This window comes from Scyliorhinus torazame, chromosome 16 (genome assembly GCF_047496885.1).
Source record: "Scyliorhinus torazame isolate Kashiwa2021f chromosome 16, sScyTor2.1, whole genome shotgun sequence".
NCBI classification, from domain to species: Eukaryota; Metazoa; Chordata; class Chondrichthyes; order Carcharhiniformes; family Scyliorhinidae; genus Scyliorhinus; species Scyliorhinus torazame.
Window position 1 is genome coordinate 186,595,019 of NC_092722.1, and position 23,437 is coordinate 186,618,455.

At 44.9% G+C, this 23,437-nt stretch overlaps 1 protein-coding gene across 1 annotated transcript in view; it reads left to right on the forward strand.

The window, feature by feature from the left end:
* Positions 1 to 23,437, forward strand: part of LOC140393303 (ectonucleoside triphosphate diphosphohydrolase 4-like) — an 88,001-nt gene that overhangs the window by 54,342 nt on the left and 10,222 nt on the right. The window contains exons 8-11 of the mRNA XM_072479610.1: positions 1,668 to 1,822; positions 10,614 to 10,780; positions 13,789 to 14,113; positions 16,729 to 16,814. Coding sequence (XP_072335711.1) covers positions 1,668 to 1,822; positions 10,614 to 10,780; positions 13,789 to 14,113; positions 16,729 to 16,814 — 733 coding nt within the window. The remainder of the gene's footprint in view (positions 1 to 1,667; positions 1,823 to 10,613; positions 10,781 to 13,788; positions 14,114 to 16,728; positions 16,815 to 23,437) is intronic.

A 23,437-nucleotide genomic window follows, 5' to 3' on the forward strand; every position in this document is an offset into this window, starting at 1 on the left:
GTTGGAGCCAGAGGATTTGGCGTGTTTTCCCTCCACCCTCCACAGTGGGAAACACTCCAATGTTCCCGCCCCCACCATGGCGTTTGGTCTCAAAATGGGAGAATTCCTCCCTGAGCCTTTATTGCTTATCACAGAGCTTACTCCTCCACGCACACAAACCACTCAGTGCTGGTTGGCTCTTACTTACGTACACATTTGAGTATACTTAACCAATAATTACCCTCCGCTAGTTCACCCTATTACCTTCCACCACTCGATATGTAACCTCCGTCAACAGAACTTTTAAATACAACAACCATTGACCAGAAACTGAACTGGACGAGCAATAGAAATATTGTGGCTACAAGAGCAGATTAAAGTCTGAGAATTCTGCAGCGAGTAATTCACCTCCTGACTCCCCGAAGTCTGTCCACCCCCTACAAAGTTAGGAGTGTGATGGAATATTCTCCACTTGCCTGTAGGAGTGCAGCTCCAACAACACTCAAGAAGCTCGACACCATCCAAGAGAAAGTAGCTCGCCTGATTCCATTCACCACCTTAAATATTTACCCCCTCCAGCACCAATGCACAGTGGCAGCAGTGTGTACCATCCAACAAGATGCATTGCAACAAGCTCCTTTGATGGCATCCAAACCAACAACTTCTACCACCTAGAAGGACAAGGGCAACAGACACTTGGAAGGAAGTTCCCCTCCAAGCCACAAACCATCCTGACTTGGAACCATATGGCCGTGCCTTCACCACTGCTCGATCAAAATCCTACAACTCCTTTCCCAACAGCACTGTGGGGGTAGCTACACAAGATGAACTGCTGCGGCTCAAGAAAGCAGCTTGTCATCACCTTCTCAAGGGCAATTTGGCTTGGGCAATAAATGTTGGTCTCGCCAACAATGCCCGCATCCGGTGAATGAATTAAAAAGAAAATTATCTCAGATTCTATGAATAAGAGCTGCTATAAGGTTTGTATTGAGCTGGAACAGATCAGAGGCTGGATTTCTGCAACGGGTGTCTCGCATCCTGATTCGCCAAACCTTTCTACCACCTGCAGGGCACAAGTCAGGAGTGTGATGGAAAACTCTCCAGTTGTCTAGATGGCTGAAGATGCAATGATACTCCATCATCCAAGACAAAGCAATCCACTTGATTGGCATCCCTTCCAAACCGTAAAACATTCACTCCCGCCCCACCCCCCACCACTGACACACAGTGACAGAAGTGTGTACCAGCTACAAGATATACTGCAGCAACTCACCAAGACTCCTTCAACAGCACCTTCCAAACCAATTCCTCAACCACCTGGAAGGCCAAGGGCAGCAGATGCAAGGTAACGCCAACATCTGCAAGTTCCCCGTCAAACCACACCCCATCCTGACTTGGAACGATATCGCTGTTCCTTCACTGTCACTGGGTCAATCTCCTGGAACACTCTTCCTAAGAGCATTGTGGGTGTACCGACACCACATGGGCTGCAGCAGTTCAAGATAGTTGCTCTGCACCACCTTCTCAAAAACACCTCGGGATGGGCAATAAATGCTGACCTCTTCAGCGACACCTACATCCAAAGAGTAATAATTGTTTTTTAAGTTGCATTCACGCTGTACTGAAAAGCATATCGGAGTTGAATAAGTCACTGATCTAATCACGGCCTCTTTATCAACTGTTTTCAGATAATGATGCACGTGTTGCCATAACTGTGTCTAGCAATCCCAACCAAGGCCCTGTGATTCGCAAGCGGACTGTTGGCATTCTGGACATGGGTGGGGCTTCTGTCCAAATCGCTTATGAGGTGACAAGTCCTGTAACCTTTGTCTCACCAGCACAGGTCAGTATCTAATTTCATTTGAATCATTATGAAGGGTATTTACACAGGACGGCTTCTTTTGGATTATCTCAATGGTCACAAGTAATGAACGATCGCAACACCATGGCTCCCTTTCTTGGCCTCCTCGCTCACCGATGCACAAAACCACTTTCCAATCTATAGGAAATAAATATTGTTTCATAGTCCTGTTTAAATCCTTGTGCACAAATGTCCGTTGGAAAATGTTGAAGTAATGTGCATCAGCAAAGGCAGGATTGAGATCGGTTGTGGTTTTCCAATGTAGTTGGAAAGCCCTAGGTTCATACTGGAAGATACCAGATGTTGAACTGTCTTCTACTGAGTTGATGCCATTGGCAAGGGGAATGATAGAAACTTACCACTTCTACCAATAGCCGTTCTGTCCTGTGGTCCGTTTCTATCAGTTAAGGTATCTCTTCCTCATCGTCCGATTAGGTATTTTACAGCCTTCTGGACTCAACAGTGAGTTCAAATTTCAGGCTATGAACTCTGCCGCTTATTTTGACTCTTTTTGTTTTGCCATGTGCTGGTATTTTTTCAATCTTTCCGATTAAAGGGGTATTTAGCGTGGCCAATCCACCTACCCTGTGCATCTTTTTGGGTTGTGGGGGTGAGACCCACGCAGACACGGGGAGAATGTGCAAATGCCACACAGACAGTGACCCGGGGCCGGGATCGAAGCCAGGTCCTCAGCACCGCAGTCCCAGTGCTAACCACTGTGTCGCCCCTAAATGCTTTGTTTCTTTATTACAACTATTACTACTCTGTTTGCCTCTTATTCCCTTACATTTTTATTATTGAATCTCTCCCATCCTCTACACTATTCCAGACCTTCCTCTTTCTTCTTCCTACCCCTTCCCCCCCCCCCACACACTTTTGACAGCATGTAACCTATCATATTCCGATCTTCCTCTGAAGAAGAGTCACATTTGACTCGTTGACTTGTTTTTCTCTTCACAGATGCTGCCAGACCTGCTGAGTATCTCCAGCATTTTCTGATTTTATTTCGGATTTCCAGCATCCCTGGTATTTTGCTTTTATCTCTTCCTTGTTCCAATCCCTCCGTTGCCCTTCCCCTTCCCCATCCCTATTCTGTCACCTGCTCCAGCTCTGAAACCTTCCGGGAATCCTATGCTCCTGTAACTCAGTCATTGCATGAATCTTCAATTTTCTTGCCACCCCACCTAGTTGTCCAGGCCCTACGCTCTGGAATTCCCCCCCCCCCCCCCCCCGAGACCTCTCTAACAGACCTCCCTGAAAATGGTCCTTAAATCTTGCCTTAATGACCAAGGCTCGAATTCTACGTTGCTAGGGCAGGTAGATACCGCCTGACGTGGAAGTGCGCGAAATCATGCGAGAAGTCATCGGGTGCGCGTCGCAACGTAATCGCGCGATATTTCAGGTGGCGGGCGCTCACGAAAGTCGAAGCCCGTCCACCGACAATCAAACAGGCAATTTAGCCCATTAATGGGCCAATTGAAAGGAATTTGACGTGGCCCGCCTGCTTTTATGGTTGGCTGGAGGGCGGACTGATTGGCCAGGTGGCCTTTAGGTTTTAGCTGCAACCTCAATCCAGGACGGAATGAAATGTCAGGGCTGAAATAAAATTAGAGACGGTGTCCTGGGACTGTGACATTGAATGTGCTGCCTAGACATTGGCCGCAATCAAACGGCCACGTCCCGCCCGACTCGGTGACGCGACAAGACCATTAAACTTGCACTGCTTAGAACACCTCACGACGAGATCTAACAAGATCTCGGGAGACAGCGCGACCCGGATCTTGCCCTCGCTTGGCGTGATCCACATTTAAATATTTAAGTGAACAATTAAGCTCACTTAAATGTGTTGGCTTCCGAGGCCCGGGAACGAATGGCTGAGCCTGGGAAATCTTGCCATGGAGCCGTTTAACACTGGTCCACACAAACGGGGGACGGGGGGGGTGCGGGGTGTCTCTGAGGCCATTGGAGGCCCCCGCACGGTCCTGCTCTGGGCAGGGGGGTACCCTGGCACTGCCATTGGCACCCTGCCTCTGCCAGTCTGGCAGGGGTGCTTCCAGGCTGGCTTTGCCGTGGTAACCTGGTGCCAGGTAACTCATCTCAGCGATCAGGCCCGGCGATCAGTGTGAAATTGCGTTCCAAGGTCGATTGCAGCCGGAAGCACATTTCGGGTCAGCTTCCGGACCCGTCAGGTGCACACGTCCAACGGGTGCAAACTTCAGTTTTGTCACCAGTTTTAATATCTCCTTCTGTGTCTCAGTGTCAAATGTTGTCTAATCACGCTTTGTGAATGTTTTATTACCTTAAACAATGCTCATATGAGCAAAAGTTATCATTACAAAGTACATTAGCAGCCTCTTGTTTTGCAGTACCTACCGACTACTGTGGGGAATTTTAGCATTCAAATCACCACAATCAGATGTGGGGACGTGGTTTATAGAGAAACAGCTCGCCATGACCTTCTCAAGGGCAACTAGGGATGGGCGGCCACGCCCAGATTCCATGAAAGAACAAATTGATTACAAAAGAATTGCGACGGGGAAACAATACCTTAGCAAGCAACTGTGTTCTGTATAAAGCACTCTAATCTATGTCAGAGGGTTTTTAAAGAAAATCATCCCTATCTGTCCAATAGAAGTCACTGGCAACCAGTTAGATGCCCGCTTAAGCTGCCAGCTTACTGTCCTTCCTGGCCATGGGCTCATTAGGATCCAAATCTGCAATTCAAATGTTCTGCGCCAATGTAATAGCGAATTTTCAACTGCTGCTGTTGTGATGGACTCTCACCAACAGACCTACCGCTGGTTTAAGCAGTGCGGTTCACCTCCTTCCTGGCCTGCCATGGTGGTCACCAACAAAGGGGCAAAGGAAACAATGCAGGTTTGTCTTGATTCATTGCAGAAAGATTTAGCAACCAGCCAATCCCTGTTCCTAACCCTAGTCCCCGGGGAGTACATTATTCCAACCACAAGGCGTGACATGAGCTAAGTGCCGATCGCAGCAATTCACACCAGCTTTCCTGAAATATGGGGAGGAAAACAAAGCAATGCATCCACACCATATATTGATGTCAGGTGAGAGATAGGATCAAGTATTTTCCTGTTCTCTTCCTGCTCCTTGACAGCCCCTCTCCTCCTCCCGTTCCTCATCCCATCCTCTCCATCTCTTCCTTCTCGCCCATCTTCTCAACCTCTGGGTGGCACGGTAGCACAGTGGTTAGCACTGCTGCTTGACAGCACCAGGGGTCCGGGTTCGATTCCCGCTTGGGTCACTGTCTGTGCGGAGTCTGGGTGGGTTTCCTCCCGGTGCTCCGGTTTCCTCCCACAAGCTTCAAAAGACGCGCTGTTAGGTGAATTGGACATTCTGAATTCTCCCTCCGTGTACCCGAACAGGCGCCGGAGTGTGGCGACTAGGGGCTTTTCACAGTAACTTCATTGCAGTGTTGATGTAAGCCCACTTGTGACAATAATAAGGATTATTACTATTCTGTTTCTCACCCACCTCCTCTCCCTCCCATTCCTCACTGTTTGGATTAATGTATAGTTTTTAAGTTGAACATATATATATGAAATATATATATATATACATATATATATATAAATAATATATATAACTATATATTATATATAAATAAATATATATAACTATATCTATATATAACTATATATATATATATATATAAAACTATATATATATAAATAACTATATATATATATATATATATATATAAACAACTATATATATATATATATATAAAACTATATCTATACATAACTATATATTATATATATATGTATATATGTGTGTGTGTGTGTTAAGTCAGGTAAAAAGGGTTTCATTTTCCTATAGGTTTGGTATGAGCTATGGTGCATAGATATCTGGTGGACCTGTGGCTGAAACGTCAGTCTTCTGGGATTGTTTATTTATGAATGTATTTTTAATGAGGTTTTTGCAACCTCTGAAGTTACAGAGATGGGTTAAAAAGGGGTCAGCATTTCTGTTATTTGGAGGGAAGAAAACACCAAGTAGAAAAAACTGGACTGTCTTCTAACAACAGTAGTCAAGTGACACCGAAACACCGGAAAAAGCAGGTTAGAGATCAACGTGCGTCAGAGAGTGAAGACAGGGATTGTTCTGCTGTCTGAGAAAAGTACAAGACCAGTGGGGCATTGGTTAACTGAATAGTCAGGTACAGGACTCGGTAATGTGATCAGTTTTGCAGTGTTGCTGCTGAAACTGAGAGTTTGAAGTGCAGTTATTCTGGAGTGTCTTGTGGAGTGATACGAATTGGGTGACGCATCGAGTGAATAACCAAGAATTTAGAGGAAGAAAATTGTTTGCAGGTGTTCCAGTTCCAAGCCTTTGTCAAGCTAGTGGTAACTTTGTTTTAAAATTCATTGATGGGATGTGGGCATAGCTGGCAGGACCAGCATTTACTGCCCATTCCTTGATAGGGATCTGGAGTCACAATGTCGGCCAGACCAAGTAAGGCTGGCAGAATTCCTTCCCTAAAGGAGAATTAGTGAACCACATGGGTTTTTACGACAAACGGCAATGGTCACCATTAAACTGTTAATTGCAGATTTTTTAAATGAAATCAGATTTCACCATCTGCCTTGGTGGGATTTAATCCCAGGCTCCCAGAGAATTACCCTGGCTCTCTGGATTACTTGCCTAGTGGCAATACCACTATGCTACCGTCTCCCCAAATCTTCACTGGTTTGTGTGTCTGTAAAGATATTTCTGGGTAAAGAAATATTGGGAAATTGAATAATCTTGTGCGTGTATTGAGATCTTTCCAACCTTTTTTCTGATGTAATGTAGTTAATATTTTCTTGTTTGATAAATATTTTATTCTTTGTGTTAAAAGTTCATCAGCAGACTCCTGTGAATATGTTCAGCAACTTTCCCCCATGTTTTCTAAAACAAAAGTTAGGATCTATCAAGTCAAGTTTCGCTCTGTGATCTGTCTTGTCCAGTATTAATATCATTTGGGATGGTTACAATCACCCACCCCTCTCCACCTCCTGTTTTTTACCCACTCCACTCCTCCTCCTCCTCACCCACCACTCCTTTTCTTCCTCACCCAAATTTATCCTCTTCTCACCCCCTCCTTCTCGCACAGCCTTCTCCACACCCTTCCCTCCACCCATTCCTCACCCGCCTCTCCTCCTCCTACTCACCCATGCCTCCTCTTCCATTTCCTCACCCACCCCTATCCTTTTCCTAACCCACCTCTGTGTCGGGTTGTTCCTTCTCCTTCTCCTCCTCCCCCATCTCCTCTCCCGTGCCTGTCTTCCTCCCATTCCTTACCCACCACTCTCCTCAGCTGATGCTAAGTTTGGGTTCCACCAGGGTCACTCAACTCCTGGCTGCATTACAACCTTGGTTCAAACATGGACAAAAAAGCTGAACTGCAGAGGTGAGGTGAGAGTGACTGCTCTTAATGTCAAGACAGCATTTGACCGAGTGTGGTATCAAGGAGCCCTAGCTCAACTGGAGTCAATGAGAACCAGCGGGAAAACCCTCCGCTGGTTGGAGTCATACCCGGCACAAAGGAAGATGGTTGTGGTGATTGGAGGTCAGTCATCTCAGTCCCGGGACATCATTGCAGGAGTTCCTAAGGTAGTGTCCTAGGCCCCAACAATCTTCTCGAGAATGCTTCATCAATGACCTTCCTTCCAACATAAGGTCGGAAGTGGAGATGTTCACTGATGATTTCACAATGTTCAGCATCACTTATAACTCCTCAGATACTGAAGCAATCCATGTCCATATTATAGATCATAGATTTTACAGTGCAGCCATTCGGCCCATCGAGTCTGCACCGGCTCTTGGAAAGAGCACCCTACCCAAGGTTAACACCTCCACCCTATCCCCATAACCCAGTAACCCCACCCAACACTAGGGGCAATTTTGGACCCTAAGGGCAATTTATCATGGCCAATCCACCTAACCTGCACATCTTTAGACTGTGGGAGGAAACCGGAGCACCCGAAGGAAACCCACGCACACACGGGGAGGATGTGCAGACTCCGCACAGACAGTGACCCAAGCCAGAATCGAACCTGGGACCCTGGAGCTGTGAAGCAATTGTGCTATCCACAATGCTACCGTGCTGCCCACAGACTTGGACAACGTTCAGACTTGGGTTGATGAGGAGCAAATAGGATTTGTGCCACACCATAAGACCATAAGAAATAGAAGCAGAATTAGGCCACTCGGCCCATCAAGTGTGCTCCACCATTCAATAATGGCTGATATTATTCTCATCCTCATTCTCCTGCCTTCTCCCCATAACCCCTGATCCCCTTATTGATCAAAAACCTATCTACCTCTGTCCTGCTCTGCCATTTATCATGATCAAGGCTGATCATCCAACTCAATAGTCTAATCCTGCTTTTTCCTCATAGCCTTTGATCCCATTCTCCCCAAGTGCTATATCCAGCCGCCTCTTGATGCTAAAACTTTGAATATATTCAACTACTTCCTGTGGTAATGAATTCCACAGGCTCACCACTCTTTGTGTAAAGAAATGTCTCCTTATCTCTGTCCGAAATGGTTTACCCTGAATCCTCAGACTGTGACCCCTGGTTCTGGACACAATCATCATTGGGAATGTTTTTCCCAGCATCCACCCTGTCTAGTCCTGTTAGAATTTTATAAGTCACTATGAGATCCTCCCTCATTCTTCTGAACTCCAGGGAGAACAATCCTAACCTAGACTGTTTCATTTCTTTAGTTACCTCACCATGGTCAGAGAATCACCTGCAATGGGTCCTCTTTCTGCTCCTGCACCGCTACCGTTGGTGCCCCCGAAGGTTCTCTCCTTGGCTCCTTCCTATTTCCTATCCACCTGCTGCCACTTGGCGACATCATCTGAATTAAAACGGTGTGCGCTGACAACACGCAGCTCTATCCCATCCTCGCCTCGTTCGCTATCCACGCTGTCCCTCAATTGTCAGACAGTTTATCTGGAATTCAGTAACAGACCAGCAAAAATTTCCTCCATCTAAATCTGAGGGAAGATTGAAACTGTTGCCTACAATTGTGCCACAAGCTCAGGTCCCTTGTCAACACCTCCATTCCTCGCCCTTGCAACTGTCTTGATGAAGAACCAGCCACTTTGGGCTAAGTTTGCCTCTAATACGGGTGGCGCAGTGGCGCAGTGGTTAGCACTGCTGCCTCACGATGCCGAGGACCCGGGTTCGATCCCGGCCCTGGGTCATTGTTCGTGTGGAGTTTGCACATTCTCCCCGTGTTTGTGTGGGCCTCCCCCTCACAACCCAAAGATGTGCAGACTTGATGGATTGGCCGCGCTAAGTTGCCCCTTAACTGGGAAAAAAAGAATTGGGTACGCTAAATTTTTTTTTTTTAAGTTTGCCTTTAATGACAAGGACTGCAGTGTACATATTTGTTGTTGGCAAGTTACAGCAGAACAAAATTTGCAGCCTGTTGGGCGAAAGGGATGTTGTTTGTAATGGCTGTTGGTTTTTGCCAGATGTGATAAGAACTACTGCTTGAGCTGTTGCAGCTAATGGTCCTTCGGTGTTTAGCACAGGGCTAAATCGGTGGCTTTGAAAGCAGACCAAGGCAGGCCAGCAGCACGGTTCAATTCCCGTACCAGCCTCCCCGAACAGGCGCCGGGATGTGGCAACTAGGGCTTTTCACAGTAACTTTATTTGAAGCCACCTTGTGACAATAAGCGATTTTCATTTTTGTTTTTGTTTTGAACCGTCTGTCTGTAGATAACAGTATTCCAATTCAAGGTTCTGTCCAGGGTCAGACTTGAGTGTTGGCCGAATGTATTAAACACAAACTGACGAGGGAACAATGGGGGAGGGAAACATTGCTAATGTAGGTTACATGGTCACACAGCTGACACTTTATATAAAACTGGTCAAATTCCTGTGGCATTACACACAGGTTGTGCAATCTCCAGATGAAGCAGGGCTGAAAGATGTCCTAGAGCATGGAGATTTAATTCGAGCCTCATGTTAAACTCATACATTCTGTCCTTGTTCTTTTGTAATGCTGTAATTTTGTTTATTTGGTGCTTTTCATGACTTCAGGAGGTCCAAAAGTGTCTTTCTGTCTAATGAAGTGTGGCCACTGTTGTGATATTATAATTAAATGGCAAAATGTGCGGCAGTTCAGGAAGCAACCAGTGGAACTGGTAAGAGTGTGGACTAGGAAGAGAGCTGATTGGAGGATGCAAAAATGAGGCACCACAATGCCACCTTTGGCAGGAGGGTGTAATTACAGCATAACAAGTTTACATAGGGCCTTTCCAGTATAAATGTAAACACAGTATAAATGTAAACACAGGAATTCATTGCGGACGTGGTGACAAAATTTATGGGTAGATTTTCTAATGTTTTAGAAACTGAACTTTTTTTTAAAAAAAGAAGAATTTGAGAACCTTTTAAAACGAGTAGTGATCCAATCACAACATGGTACCTTTGCTCTGAGCTTCAGCTTGGGGACTGACTGACTGCTGACGTCAGATGAAGGATTGAAAAATCGTTCCATTCCAGCACTGACTGATTTCATCTCCCAGAATACGGTTCATCCAAAAAAACATTAAAAACACAAAAATTTTATTTTCACTTTGACTTTTTTTGTAAGGAAGGATATTTTCGAGGGTCTTGTTTCGGTAACCTAAGGAGGAGAACACGTACTGAAGAGATTGTTTCTGTTTGCACTTTCCACAATTTATTCATTTAACTTTTTGTTCAAATGTCATCCTGACTAAGCTGCAGGTTTATCATTGCAGGAAGAAGCTGCTAAAGGTTTATTGGCTGAATTCAACCTCGGCTGTGACTTGCATCATACTGAGCATGTGTACAGGGTCTATGTAACTACCTTCCTGGGATTCGGTGGGAATTACGCACGGCAACGTTACGAAGATATCATTGTTAATAACACCACTACTGCAAATAGGTATGTTGCATACCATAGGACGGCGGTTTACTGTCAGAAACCCAAAATTGGACAGCAAGCATACCAAATATGGCAGTGGCTCAACATGCAGATGACATCAACTGGGATATGATTGGTAGGCTATCAATGGCTTCAGCGCCCCAAATTAGGAAGCAGGAGTCCCATTGGGTTCCTGCCCCTGATTCCTATCCAGCATTCCTTGTTTTAAATGCACACAAATGGCCATTGGGTGAGGCGAGATGGAAGAATTGAAACATTTCTCCATTCCAAGCACTGACGGATTTCACAGTTTCAAAACATTTTTTTATTTATAAATTTAGAGTACCCAATTCATTTTTCCCAATTAAGGGGCAATTTAGCGTGGCCAATCCACCTAGCCTGCACATCTTTGGGCTGTGGGGGCGATACCCACGCAAACACGGGGAGAATGTGCAAACTCCACGGACAGTGACCCAGAGCCGGAATCGAACCTGGGACCTCGGTGCCGTGAGGCAGAGTGCTAACCACCATGCTGCCCCTCTGAGGACACAGTTCGTCCAAAAACGTAAAAGGGGGATTTATTTGTTTCTTTTGGCTCATTGTTTTCGGTACGGAAGGATAGGGGATTATTTTTGAGGGTTCCGTTTTGGTGACATGGGGATAGGACAGGTATTCAAGAGATTGATTCCGTGTGTGCACCTTCCTCAATGTATTCACTCCACCCGTTGCAGTGAAGTGGTCACTGTCCATGCTCACACATAGTGGCGGGTGCAGCAGAGGGCAGTCATGAAGGTGCACTAAGAGAAGAAGCGTAGAAAATTGCGGGGGGGGGGGGGGGGGGAATGGGCAGATTTCATAGAAACGGGTTAAAAACTCCATTGAGGGGTAACACGGTGGTGCAGTGGATAGCACTGCTGCCTCACGGCGCCAAGATCCCAGGTTCGATCCCGGCTCTGGTATGGAAAGAACCACGCTCACAGAGCAAAACATTATTTCAGACGTGGATCCCAGGGAATATTGGTTCACATGAACTAAACCACAGAGAGCACTCCCCACCCCCCAATCCAGTACCATTCATTATGTATATTCTATCTGCCCCACCCTTTTTTACCGTGCTTTCCCATATATTTCCGATAGTCATTTTTCACTGGTACTCAGTGTGTAAGGAAGCAACTTTTACACAAACCAATCATCACCGAATTCTTGTTTATCTGCTAAATTGACACTTGTCTGTATATGTAACTTGATTCTCTAAACAAGAAGTGCCTTTGTAACATTGTTTATTAAATATGATGTAGAATTCTCACCCTTTTACCATGTTTCTTTCTGTGTTGTGAGAAAAGAAAAACAAGTTTTTAAAAAAAAGAGCAGAATTGTGCTTTTGCCGCATATCACTAGAAGGCAAAGGAAGAGTCTTATATTTAGGTAGTCTCTTTAATACACTCAGGATGTCCCAAGGCTCTAATTATGTGTAGTAATATATTTTGACTTGCAGATGCCTAAGATTAGGTGGATATTATTTAATTTCTGCTTTCCCAAAATACCGGCAAAATTTTATTATTTCAGTATAAATGTTTATCATAAAACTGTATGTTTTTGAAATTGGCACTGCATTGTGCAGAGTTAATAATTCTCACTGTCTTCTTTGTAAATGATCCCTTGAACAGCTGGAAACAAGTAAATGACTGGGAATTAATCGAGTGGTTCAGAGGGTTTATCTGTAGAATAATAATGGGTACCTGGTTTAATAAAGGCACGGGGAGTCCAACGCGAGTTTTATTAACACGGCATTATATAAATGAGGCCTGGCTGCAGCTTACAGGGTTCAATGTTTGTGTGTAATATGTATGCATTAGAATAGTGGATTCCTGCAAGTTATGACAAAACAACACGGTAATTAAAGTTTAGGCAAGACTGATTTCGACCTTTCCGCTACTACCGCCACAAGGGAATACAGGACAAGGTAGTTTCTAGAAGGGGGTAGGGGAGGGGAAGGTTTCGGAAATCTATAAAGAACTTCTGGAGTAGAAGGAAACCCAGATAGGTGAGCTTAAGTGTAAATGGGAAGATCAGCTGGGCGGGGAGGTAAAGACGGGTCTACGGGAGGATGCTTTGAGCAGAGTCAACACGTCCTCATCATGTGCCAGGCTCAGCCTGATACAATTCAAAGTGGTTTACTGGGCACACTTGATGGTGGCCCGGATGAGCAAGTTTTTTGGGGTGGAGGACAGGTGTGTGAGGTGCGCGGGAGAGCCTGCAAATCATGTCCACATGTTTTGGGCATGCCCGAAGCTTAGGGGATACTGGCAGGGATTTGCCGATGTCATGTCCACGGTGCTATAAACGAGGGTGGCGCCGAGTCCAGAGGTGGCAACTTGTGGAGTGTCGGAAGATCCAGGGGGTGAGAGAGGCTGACGTTTTGGCCTTTGTCTCCTTGGTAGCCCGGAGACGGATATTGCTAGCGTGGAGGGACTCAAAGCCCCCAAAATCAGAGGTTTGGGTAAGCGGCATGGAAGGGTTTCTTAGACTTGAGAAAATTAAGTTCGTCCTGAGAGGATCAACATTAGGGCTCGTTCGGAGGTGGCAGCCGTTTATCGAAAACCAAACTGTCAGCAGATTCACTAAGTGGGGGATTAGGGGGGAGTTAGGCAATTTAGGGTTTAGAGTAGGCGGGAACAGTGGGAGATGGAGAGATGGGTTACGTACTGAACTATGTTTACATTTGTATTTGTATTTATTGTTATAAAACCATAAATGCCTTAATAAAATGTTTTTTTTAAAAAGATTAAAGTTTAGGTGGCTTGTATCTATTAATGATCACCCACATGTCATCAGGCCAAGCGAAGTACATATAAAGTGATTTCAAAAATCAAGTTAGAAACAAAACAGTATATAAACACGACATTGAAATTTAGACGGGTGATATTTTTGAGATGCAATTTAAATGGAACAAATGACAGGGGAAGGAAAGACTGTTTAACTCACTGGATTTATATTTTGGAATATAAAATGGACACTTTATTTTGCAGATTACTTGGCCACCATAGCGGTGCGAATAAAGAGAGCCCCTACCTCGATCCCTGCTTGTCTGTTGAAACAACTGACACTATTCAGAAGGGTGAACAGATGCTGTTCTTGAAGGGAAGCGGGAACTTTGACGAGTGTTGCAAGCAAATAAAACCATTCTTGAACAAGGGGAAGGAGGCCAACACATCCCTCAATGAAGTTTATCAGTCACCCATTGACTTCTATAATAGTGAATTCTATGGATTCTCTGAGTTTTATTACTGTACTGAAGATGTGCTGCGCATGGGAGGTCAATATGATGGTGTTAAGTACAAAAAAGCAGCCCAGGTATGGAAATCCAGTGCTTCTCTTACATTGTCTAAAAATTATTTGATAAAATCTAACATACATACAGCATGTACGGCTCAGAGAGGCTATTCTTTTCAATTATTTTATGGGATGTGAGCATCACTGGCTCGGCCAGCATTTATTGCCTATCTTTAATTGCCCTTGAGAAGGTGGTGGTGAGCTGCCTTCTTGGACCGATGTTGTCCATGAGGTGTAGGTACACACACAGTGCTGTTAGGGAGGGAGTTCCAAGACTTTGACCCAGTGACAGTGAGGAATGGCAGTATCGTTCCAAGTGAGGCTAGAGTGTGACTTGGAGGGAAACATGCAGGGGATGGCGTTCAGATGCGTCCCCTGTCCTTGCCCTTCTAGATGGCAGTGGTTGCCAGTTTGGGAAGTGTTGTCGAAGGAGCCTTGATGAGTTGCAGCTGTGCATCTTGTCTACGATACACACTGCTGGTACCTGTGCGTCAACGGTGCAGGGAGTGAGTGCCTAAGGTAGTGGGTGGGGTGTCAGTCAAGGACGGGCTTTAGGAGGTGAGTTACTCATTGCATAATTCACAGCCTCTCACCTGCTGTTGTAGCCACATTGTGGCTAGTCCAGTTAAGTTTCTGGTCAATGGTAACCCCCAGCATGTTAATAGTGGCCGATTCCGCGATAGTAATGCCATCGAATGTCAAGAGACGGTGATTAGTTTCCTTCCTGACGGAGTTGGTCATTGCTTGGCAATTGTGTGGTGTGGATATTACTTATCACTTAGCAACCCAAGCCTGAATGTTGTCCTGGTCTTGCTGCATTTGGACTGGACTGCTTCAGTCTCTGAATCATATATGGTGCTGGACATTATGCAATAATCAGTGAAAATTCCACTTCTGCCCTTTGTTGGAAAGAAGGTCAGTGGGTCTAAATGGGTCTTGGGTCTAAATGGGTCTTCTACCACCCCCCGTCACCTAATCTTATCAGCATAACCTACTTTTCTTTTCTCCCTTATGTGCTTATCCCCTTTAATGCACCAATGCTTTTCACCTCAACTGCTCCTTGTGCAGAGTTCCACATTCCTCTTGAACAGACGTGGGTAACACTTCATAGATAGGAGAGGTTATTTGAGACATTTTCATTCATCTTTCCAGAAAGGTGCTGCAATGTATTTTTCTTCCTGCCCCTGGTCTCCTCCCTCTCCGTGCCATCATGGTATCTGCTGATTCAAGGATTATTGTTGCTTCGCTGCCACCGTGAAATCCGTCACCTTTTCGGTGATATCGGAACACTAAATTTTCATTTCATGAATTTAAATAATTGTCATCTTTTATTGCTCTTGTAGTTTAGCTTGAGGCAATGTTCCAGGTCTACCTTTCGCTATGCCCTTTAACGGACATATTATTGAAACAGTTCCCAGGATGTCCCAAAGTGTTTTACAGCCGCTGGAACACTTTCTGACGCAAAATGATCACACAGGCAGTAAAGGGATGAATGACCAGACCCAGACTACCTGTCTTTGTTGTGATTGGCCGTGGGAGGAATGTTGGCCAGCAATTTGGGAGACACCCAGAGTTTTACCAGTGAATTGGGAGTTTGCCATCTTGCTTACCTCTTCAGGATGACTTCTCAGTCACCTTTTTCTCAATCTAAGAAGCTCCATTTCCTCTGATGGTAGAGGTCTTTACTGAGTTATCTACAAGGCTTAAGTGTCTATATTGGTGACTCGAACTGGACAGAGTACATGAGAAGTGCTTGGACTAAAGCAGTTTGAATATAGCTTTCTCTGGCTATATGTTGCAGTTTTCTGTGCTATTTACCTTGTTCACTTCTTAACAGTGATTGTCTAGTCAGCTAAAACGGCACAGTCTTTCAACTTTATCCAACTCTCATAGACGCATTTGCATTACAGATCACTGCAGCAACTCGAGGTTAAAAGTTTTTTCTGCTCTTAGTTGGTTTCGGAATGGAATCTTCATTGTCTCAAACACAGCATTAGTAATCTTCTTCTTCAGCGATCACTCGCTAACGAGAAGGTGTGAAAGAAAAGATGACTGTTCTTTAAAAGTATCTTATTAATTTGGGCAGACGATTTTCCCCTGATTTTTTTTTTTACCAGTAATTTCTGAAGTCTCTCCCACATGTGGCCGAGTTGCAATCTATCTCGGGAGAGTTTACAAAGACAGAGGGAGAAAGTACAAAGCTTCAGTCAAACTCACAGGATAATCAAGGATATTGATGGCAACTGCAGAAAATCCTCAACACCTGCTTCAGGATAGAGTCTTCTCAAATTCCTTGTCCTCCACTCCGAGCATCTTTCCACATAGACTAACCTCTGGCTAACCTGTGGTGATAGGAAGGGGACAGGCTGTGCACAGTTGTCAGTAGGTCAGTCGATCAGAGACACTGTGTCAGGTTAAAAACAAAAGGCGGTAAATATGAGGCTGGCACCAAATGGCAGTTCCAAATGTGACATTTGAGAAAAGCAGAGAATAGTAAGGCAACAATTAGAATTTGCCATTGCACTTGCAAACACATAGTTGTGCATTATCATCTATGCAAACCTGATGGCAACTTTTTGTGGTAACCAAAAGCCTTTAAGATTAATTTTATTTCACCCCAACTGTGTTTTTTTTAGGATTACTGTGCTACCAAATGGATAACGTTAAAAGAGCGGTTTGATCTCAATCTGTTTTCATCCCACGCTGACCTTCACAGATTGAAGTAAGTGCCAAAGACTTATCTTAATGGCGCAGAAGGTTGAGCAGAACCACATAAATCTCTGCCCAAGTAAACTTTCAAGGACTAAAAGGAATACATTGGAATTCAAGCTGTGAACCCACATGGGAAGGAGGCAGTGTTAGATCTGGTTACCAAATCGAGATGGGATGCATTGCACAATGCCAAGGGAGGCTACACACAACCTCATATCATCCCAAATGTATATTCAGTGCTCAAATTTCTCAAGGGAAATTAAGGATGACTAAAAGTCTCATCGACATTTGGGTCAGACCAACTGCCCTGTATTGTCTCTGTCCAAGTAGGAGACAACACTGCAGGTCTGACCCAACTGTAGAAAGACCTTTAGGAGCCATAAGACAGCATGCAATTAGTTAACACTTACAGAGCTATGGCTGATCAGGAGCAGTCTGCACGGATTTGTAAAGGATAACCTGTACTTGACTAATGATTGATTTTTTTTTGAGGAAATTGGTGGGAATGCGATAGATGTTGTACATGTAGCAACTCAGGATGTTTCTGATGAAGTGACCCATAAGAGATTTGTTGCAAAAATGAAGACATGTGGTATGAAGGGGAACGTAGTCAGATGGTTAAGGGACAGAGAGCACACACTCGGGAGGGGGGGGGGGGGTTAGGGGAGTGGGTGTTTTTGAGAATGGCGCTCGTCATGCCCCAAGAGTTTGCGCTGTATCTTTGTTTTCAATTTAAACTGATGATTTTAGCATAAATATATGGAAGAATTATACCTGACGTTGCCAACGATGCCAATTTAGAGGATATGGTAAATTGTGAGGAGGATTTCAAAGGATATGGCGTCATTAGCAGAATGCTCAGAAAGGCTGCAGATGCAGGTCAATGCAGAGAGCCATGGGAGTGTCCCTTTAAGAGAGGTTTTTGTCTTATCACATGTTTCAGTGATGTCATTTTGTGGGTGGAGCTCTGTGAGCTGTTTTTAATTTCACTTTCAGATTTGACTGCGGTGGACTCAGACAGTATAAAGAAGTGTTTTGGCCTGTCTCTCCCTATTTTCATTTTAAATATCTGTTTCAGTAAAAAAAACAACATTGATTATAGCTACCTGCTGTTTTGGTAACTTAAAAGATATAGTTTGCTTTCTGGAAGGGTTTAAGCCTGCTGGTGAGACGGGGTCAGAATCTCAGGGAAAGCCAGTCTTTTTCAAGTGAGAACGCAGAGTGCTGGGCCACGCCCTTGAAAAGGGTTTTGGTTTATGGGATTTAGTTTTTGAATTGGAACAGTTAAGGGGGAATTCATTAAATGTTATACATAGATTACTGTATTCAACAAATTCAACAAAACGTTATAGGTCAGGTGAACTCCACAATATACTTTGGAGTTTTTAAACCCTGACCCATAACAAAATAGAAGTGAAATAATGGTTTACAGGGATAGGAACTGTGAAATCTTATATATATTCTAACTATGTGACTACATCCAGGGCTTCTGATTAACTGAACTATAAATACAAGTGGAAAAGATCATAAGGTTAATGAGATTCTGGGTTTTACATTAAAAAGCCATCAGACATTGAAAAAATGGCAAGTGATATTGAACTTGTACATGTTATTGGATAGACAATAATTGGAGCAGTGAATTCACAGGAAAGGTACCATGAAGATTCACTGCTATTGAACCAGTCATTAAGATCATTAAAATGTGAAAGCAGAGTTAAAACAGATATATTTATTTCTGAAAGTGATTAAGGGAGGATTTAAGTGACATTTTCAAATTGATGGAACATTTTGAGAGACAGTGGAGGGTAAACTGTGCTGCGTTTTACATGGCTCCCCTGCCCCCCCCAGCTAAACGGTTCGGATGGGAGGGAGGATGGTGCTACCTGAAGCAATTTAATGCTGGGAGCTGTGTTAGTTTTAAGGCGACACTTTTGCCCTTATCTCTGGAGGAAGTCGCACCTTAAGAGACCTGCCAGCCAATCAGTTTGACCAGCTGCTCCAGTCCCAGCAACGCCAGCCAAGAGCGGTGGTGAGGGCTGGGACTACAGGAAGTCCCGTCACTCCAAGGAGCTCAGTTAAGTCTCGGGTCTGGGATCTCAGTGGTGAGGGCAGTGGGTCAGGGGGTGGGTTCAATAAGGGGGGGGGGGGAGCGGCAATACCTTGGACCTAAGAGACCCTCCGTCTACAACTTGCCAAGAACCAGCAGGCAATAGTCGTGAGTGCCTACGCTGCAACCCTTGATGTCAATGATGAGTCTAAAGAAGGCTTCTACGCCACCCTGGATACCATACTCGCCAACATTCCTAAGGAAGATAATATCATCCTCCTTGGGGACTTAAATGCCAGAGTTGGAAAGGATTCCCAACTCTGGAAAGGAACTATCAGAGAGGAAGGAGTTGGAAATTGTGACTAACGGGGTTCTCCTGCTCACCAAATTCACGAAACGCCAGCTCGTCATCGCTAACACACTGTTCCTCCAAAAAGACAAGTTCAAGACTTCCTGGAGACATCAGCGATCAAAGCACTGGCACATGATCGATTTTTGGCATTGTCCGATCCCGAGACCAAAAGGAGGCCCTCATCATCAAAGCAATGACCAGTGCAGATGTCTGTTCGACAGACCTCCGGCCCATCCGCTCTCTATGTCCATCAACCTCCTGCAGACCCTTCTCGTCCCCTTCCTCTTGGCTGTACCCTGACACTGCCCCTGGCACTCCAGATTGGCACTGCCAGGGTGCATGACTGCCCTGTCACTGACCACGTAGGGGGGGGGGGGGGTTGCTCCAATGGCCACCAATGCCCTTTCAGCCCCTGGCGTGTTTATCACGACTGGTTTCCAATTTTGAAAACCAGTAGTGATTCCCTCCGGCCTCTCTCTGCGCCGGTGGGGGCTGCGATTCCCGGGAGCCGGGAGACTCCGGCTTCGAATGGGCTGAGCATGTTTAGGTGAGTCTTTAAACTCCTGCCCGGTCAGATCGTGTCGGCAGGCCTGGATGAATTGGAATTTAGGGATTCCTCTGCCATTCTCTGGGAATAGCGGGAGGTGTGCCGGGCACAGCGGGGGGGGGGGGGGGGCACCCCCTAACAATTTCCGTTTTGAAATTTTCAATTGACTCCCAGCTTCAACTACCTTTTAGATAGTTCCATGTTTCCTCTACCCCTTGTGTGAGGAAGTGCCTCCTGACAAAACCCCCGGAGTGGCATGGCTCTCATTTTAAGGTTACACCTTGTTCTGCACAGTCCTACATGCTTGTTCAAAAAAGAAAAGAAAAATTGTAATTTGCTGAAGCAGAGCAATGGCACGTGTAACCTACGCTAAGCTGTGTGAGACCATATCCCATGGCTGGTGTCCAACTTTAAAAAACAATATAAATTCAGAGTGCCGGATTCATTTTGTTTTCCAATTGAGGGGCAATTTAGCGCGGCCAATCCACCTACCCTGCACATCTTTGGATTGTGGGGGTGAGGCCCACACAGAAAATGGGAAGAATGTTCGAACTCCACAATGACAGTGACCCGGGGCTGGGTTCGAACCTGGATCCTCAACGCCGTGAGGCAGCAGTGCTAACCACTGTGCCACCTGGTGTCCCACTTCGATGGTTTTGTATCACAAAGTACTTACAACAGAGAAACAAGCTATTCAGCCCATCTAGAATCTCCTCTAACCTCTTTTAATTGAACTTCAGCCTATCGATCTATTCCTTTCTCCCTCGTCTACTTATCTAGCTTCCCCTTAAATGCATCTACGCTGTTTTCCTCAACCCATAGCCTTGTGTTAGCAACTTCCACATTCCAAACCGCTTTCTCGATCAGGACATTTCGCATGAATTATTTATTGGATTTATTAGTAATCGCCATGTATTTTTGTTCCTAGCTCTGTTCTCGCCGACAAATGAAAGTATCATCTCTGCGACTACACAGTCAAATCCTTTCATAATCTTGAAGATTTCTATCAATCTGTTCCCCATTTTTTTTTCCTCCCAGAGCTATGAGCCCCAGCCTGTTCAATCTTTCCTGAATGTCAATTCTGGGCTCAATGCCATCATTAACTAGCTGGGGCAGCACGGCAGCATAGTTGGTAGCACAATTGCTTCACAGCTCCAGGGTCCCAGGTTCAATTCCCGGCTTGGGTCACTGTCTGTGCGGAGTCTGCATGTTCGCCCCGTGTGTGTGTGGGCTTCCTCCGGGTGCTCCGGTTTCCTCCCACAGTCCAAGGATGTGCAGGTTAGGTGGATTGGCCGTGATAAATTGCCCTGAGTATCCAAAATTGCCCTTAGTGTTGGGTGGGGTTACTGGGTGATGGGGATAGGGTGCGGGCTTGGGTAGGGTGCTCTTTCAAAGAGCCAGTGCAGACTCGATGGGCTGAATGGCCTCCTTCTGCACTGTAAATTCTATGATCTTGAATGGAGGCAACTACATTTATGCTATCAAGGAGAGACAATTTAGAGTGGTCTCTTGTTTCTGTTTAAGCATGAGGCTACAATTATACAGATACTTTCACATTGACACAAAGGGCAGGTAAACAATCTCCCTGCACTTTAGGTACAGGAATCAGGCTAACAATCTAACTCCCGCCTGTGCTCTCTCTTAACGGAAAAGGTTGTAGGAGAAGAACTTCTCGTCTGCTGTTCCAGAATGCATGTACAGGGCTCCTTTGCAGCTAAGGTCAAGAGAACAATCTGTTACAAAGTGTAGTCATCAGTTTAACTTGGGCCTGCTAGTTGAGAATTGCATAATGAATGTAGTGATCTCTGTATTTAAATAATACATGATCAGACTATGTTAAGCAAGTGCAGGCAAATGAACACTAGATGGCCTCAAAGCAGGACCTGTATAAATGCTTTCCCGCTCTTTCTTAGAGGAGTGTGTGTCAGGACTGCAGAGAGAACAGAAGTGAGAAAGTTAGAGAGAAGTTATTATAGTTTTATATCATGGTATTTAATTGTTAATATTCTACATTTGTTTATTTGTTTTACTAGTTTAGTAAAAATAACTCATGAGATTAGTTTATGTTGCTTAATAAATTACTTAATCATTACTGGAAGATTACAGCTACTATTTAACAACTCAGTTTGATTAAGAGAGTAATAAATATATTACATCTAGTAATATAACAATGAACGGCCTGACCATGCAGTGACTGTAATGTAACATCCTTAGCTGCATACAGTGCAACTACAACCTCAGGCTCTGGACAAGGTGACCATTCAATCGTGCACTAGCCTCCTGGTAAGGTCCTGGCCTCTTCCTTTTAACCTCAGACTGTGGAAGTGTTCTCCTGAATATTTGTATAGCTCCTGACTTGTTTATGCTGCAGCTGTCAAATAAGCTGGTTCTTTGTGGGAGTTTTGAGGACTGATTTTAATCATTTGCTGTTTTTTATTTGAGAAGCGCATTGCATTTTTTCAGCCAAACCTGCCATGAATTAACATCTAACTCTCAAAACTGACGGCAGGGTGATGGTTTGGGTCCCAAATTCTCCAAACCGAATCCCTGATCTCAGCCAGCCTGCTGTAACTCTCACTGTTGCGGGGGCTGTTATTTGGAAGTGACTTGAAACTAAAGTCTTGTCTGCCTGATTAGCTGAGAAGGTCCCCAGGCACTCCATCCAGCGTCCTAGCCAACATCCGCTCTCCATCAGTATACACCGCACTGGTGAGTCATCTAATGGCTGCTGGCACTGAATTACTGCCACATCTCCCAAGATTGCAAGTCACTGTCCTGTGTTGTAGGAGTGCCTCGAAGTGATTTAACAAGCGATAAGGCACGACATGGGCTGAATGCTCGGCTTTTGTGCAGTAACCATCTACACAGGAGATTAAGATGAAACTTGATGACTCAGTCATTTGGAGAGCGACATTGGTGCAGCATTTGTTTCTCTGCTGGAGCGTTCTGTTCTAATTGATGCAAACAGATAGATGGCAGGAAATAACAATTATTAACTGAATGGAATATTTTGAAGTTTGCACGGAGCAAATTGCAAGAGGAATCTTGAGTATCAAATTTTTTTTAAAATAAAAAATTATGGATCAAGGCCCCACATTTTTAGCGCCCTTATCTAAGGAGAGATGTACTGGCATTGGAGGCATTCCAGAGAAGAATCACTAGGTTGATCCTGGGTATGGGGGAATTTTCTTATGAGGAAGGGTTGAGTAGATTGGGCCAGTACGCATTGGAATTCGGATGAATATGAGGTGACTTTATTGAGACATATAAGATTCTCAGGGGTATTGACAGGGTAGATGCTGAGAGGTTGTTTACACTAGGGGCGCGATTTAACAACCTCGTCATGCCCGACCTCGTGGCGCAACGAGGCCAATGAATCCCGCGAGAAAGTGGTTAGCACTGCTGCCTCACGCGCCGAGGGCCCAGGTTCGATCCCCGCCCCGGGTCACTGTCCGTGTGGAGTTTGCACATTCTCCCCGAGTCTGCGTGGCTCTCATCCCCCACAACCCTAAAAGATGTGCAGAGTAGGTGGGTTGGCCATGTGGAATTGTCCCTTAAATGGGTGGGGAAAAAAAGAATTGAGTACTCTAAAACATTTTTTAAAAAAAAGAATCTTGCAAGAGACCTCTTGGAAGATTCTTGACGCTTGAGACACCTTGTGAGATTCATCCGGACCTCACAAGGTGT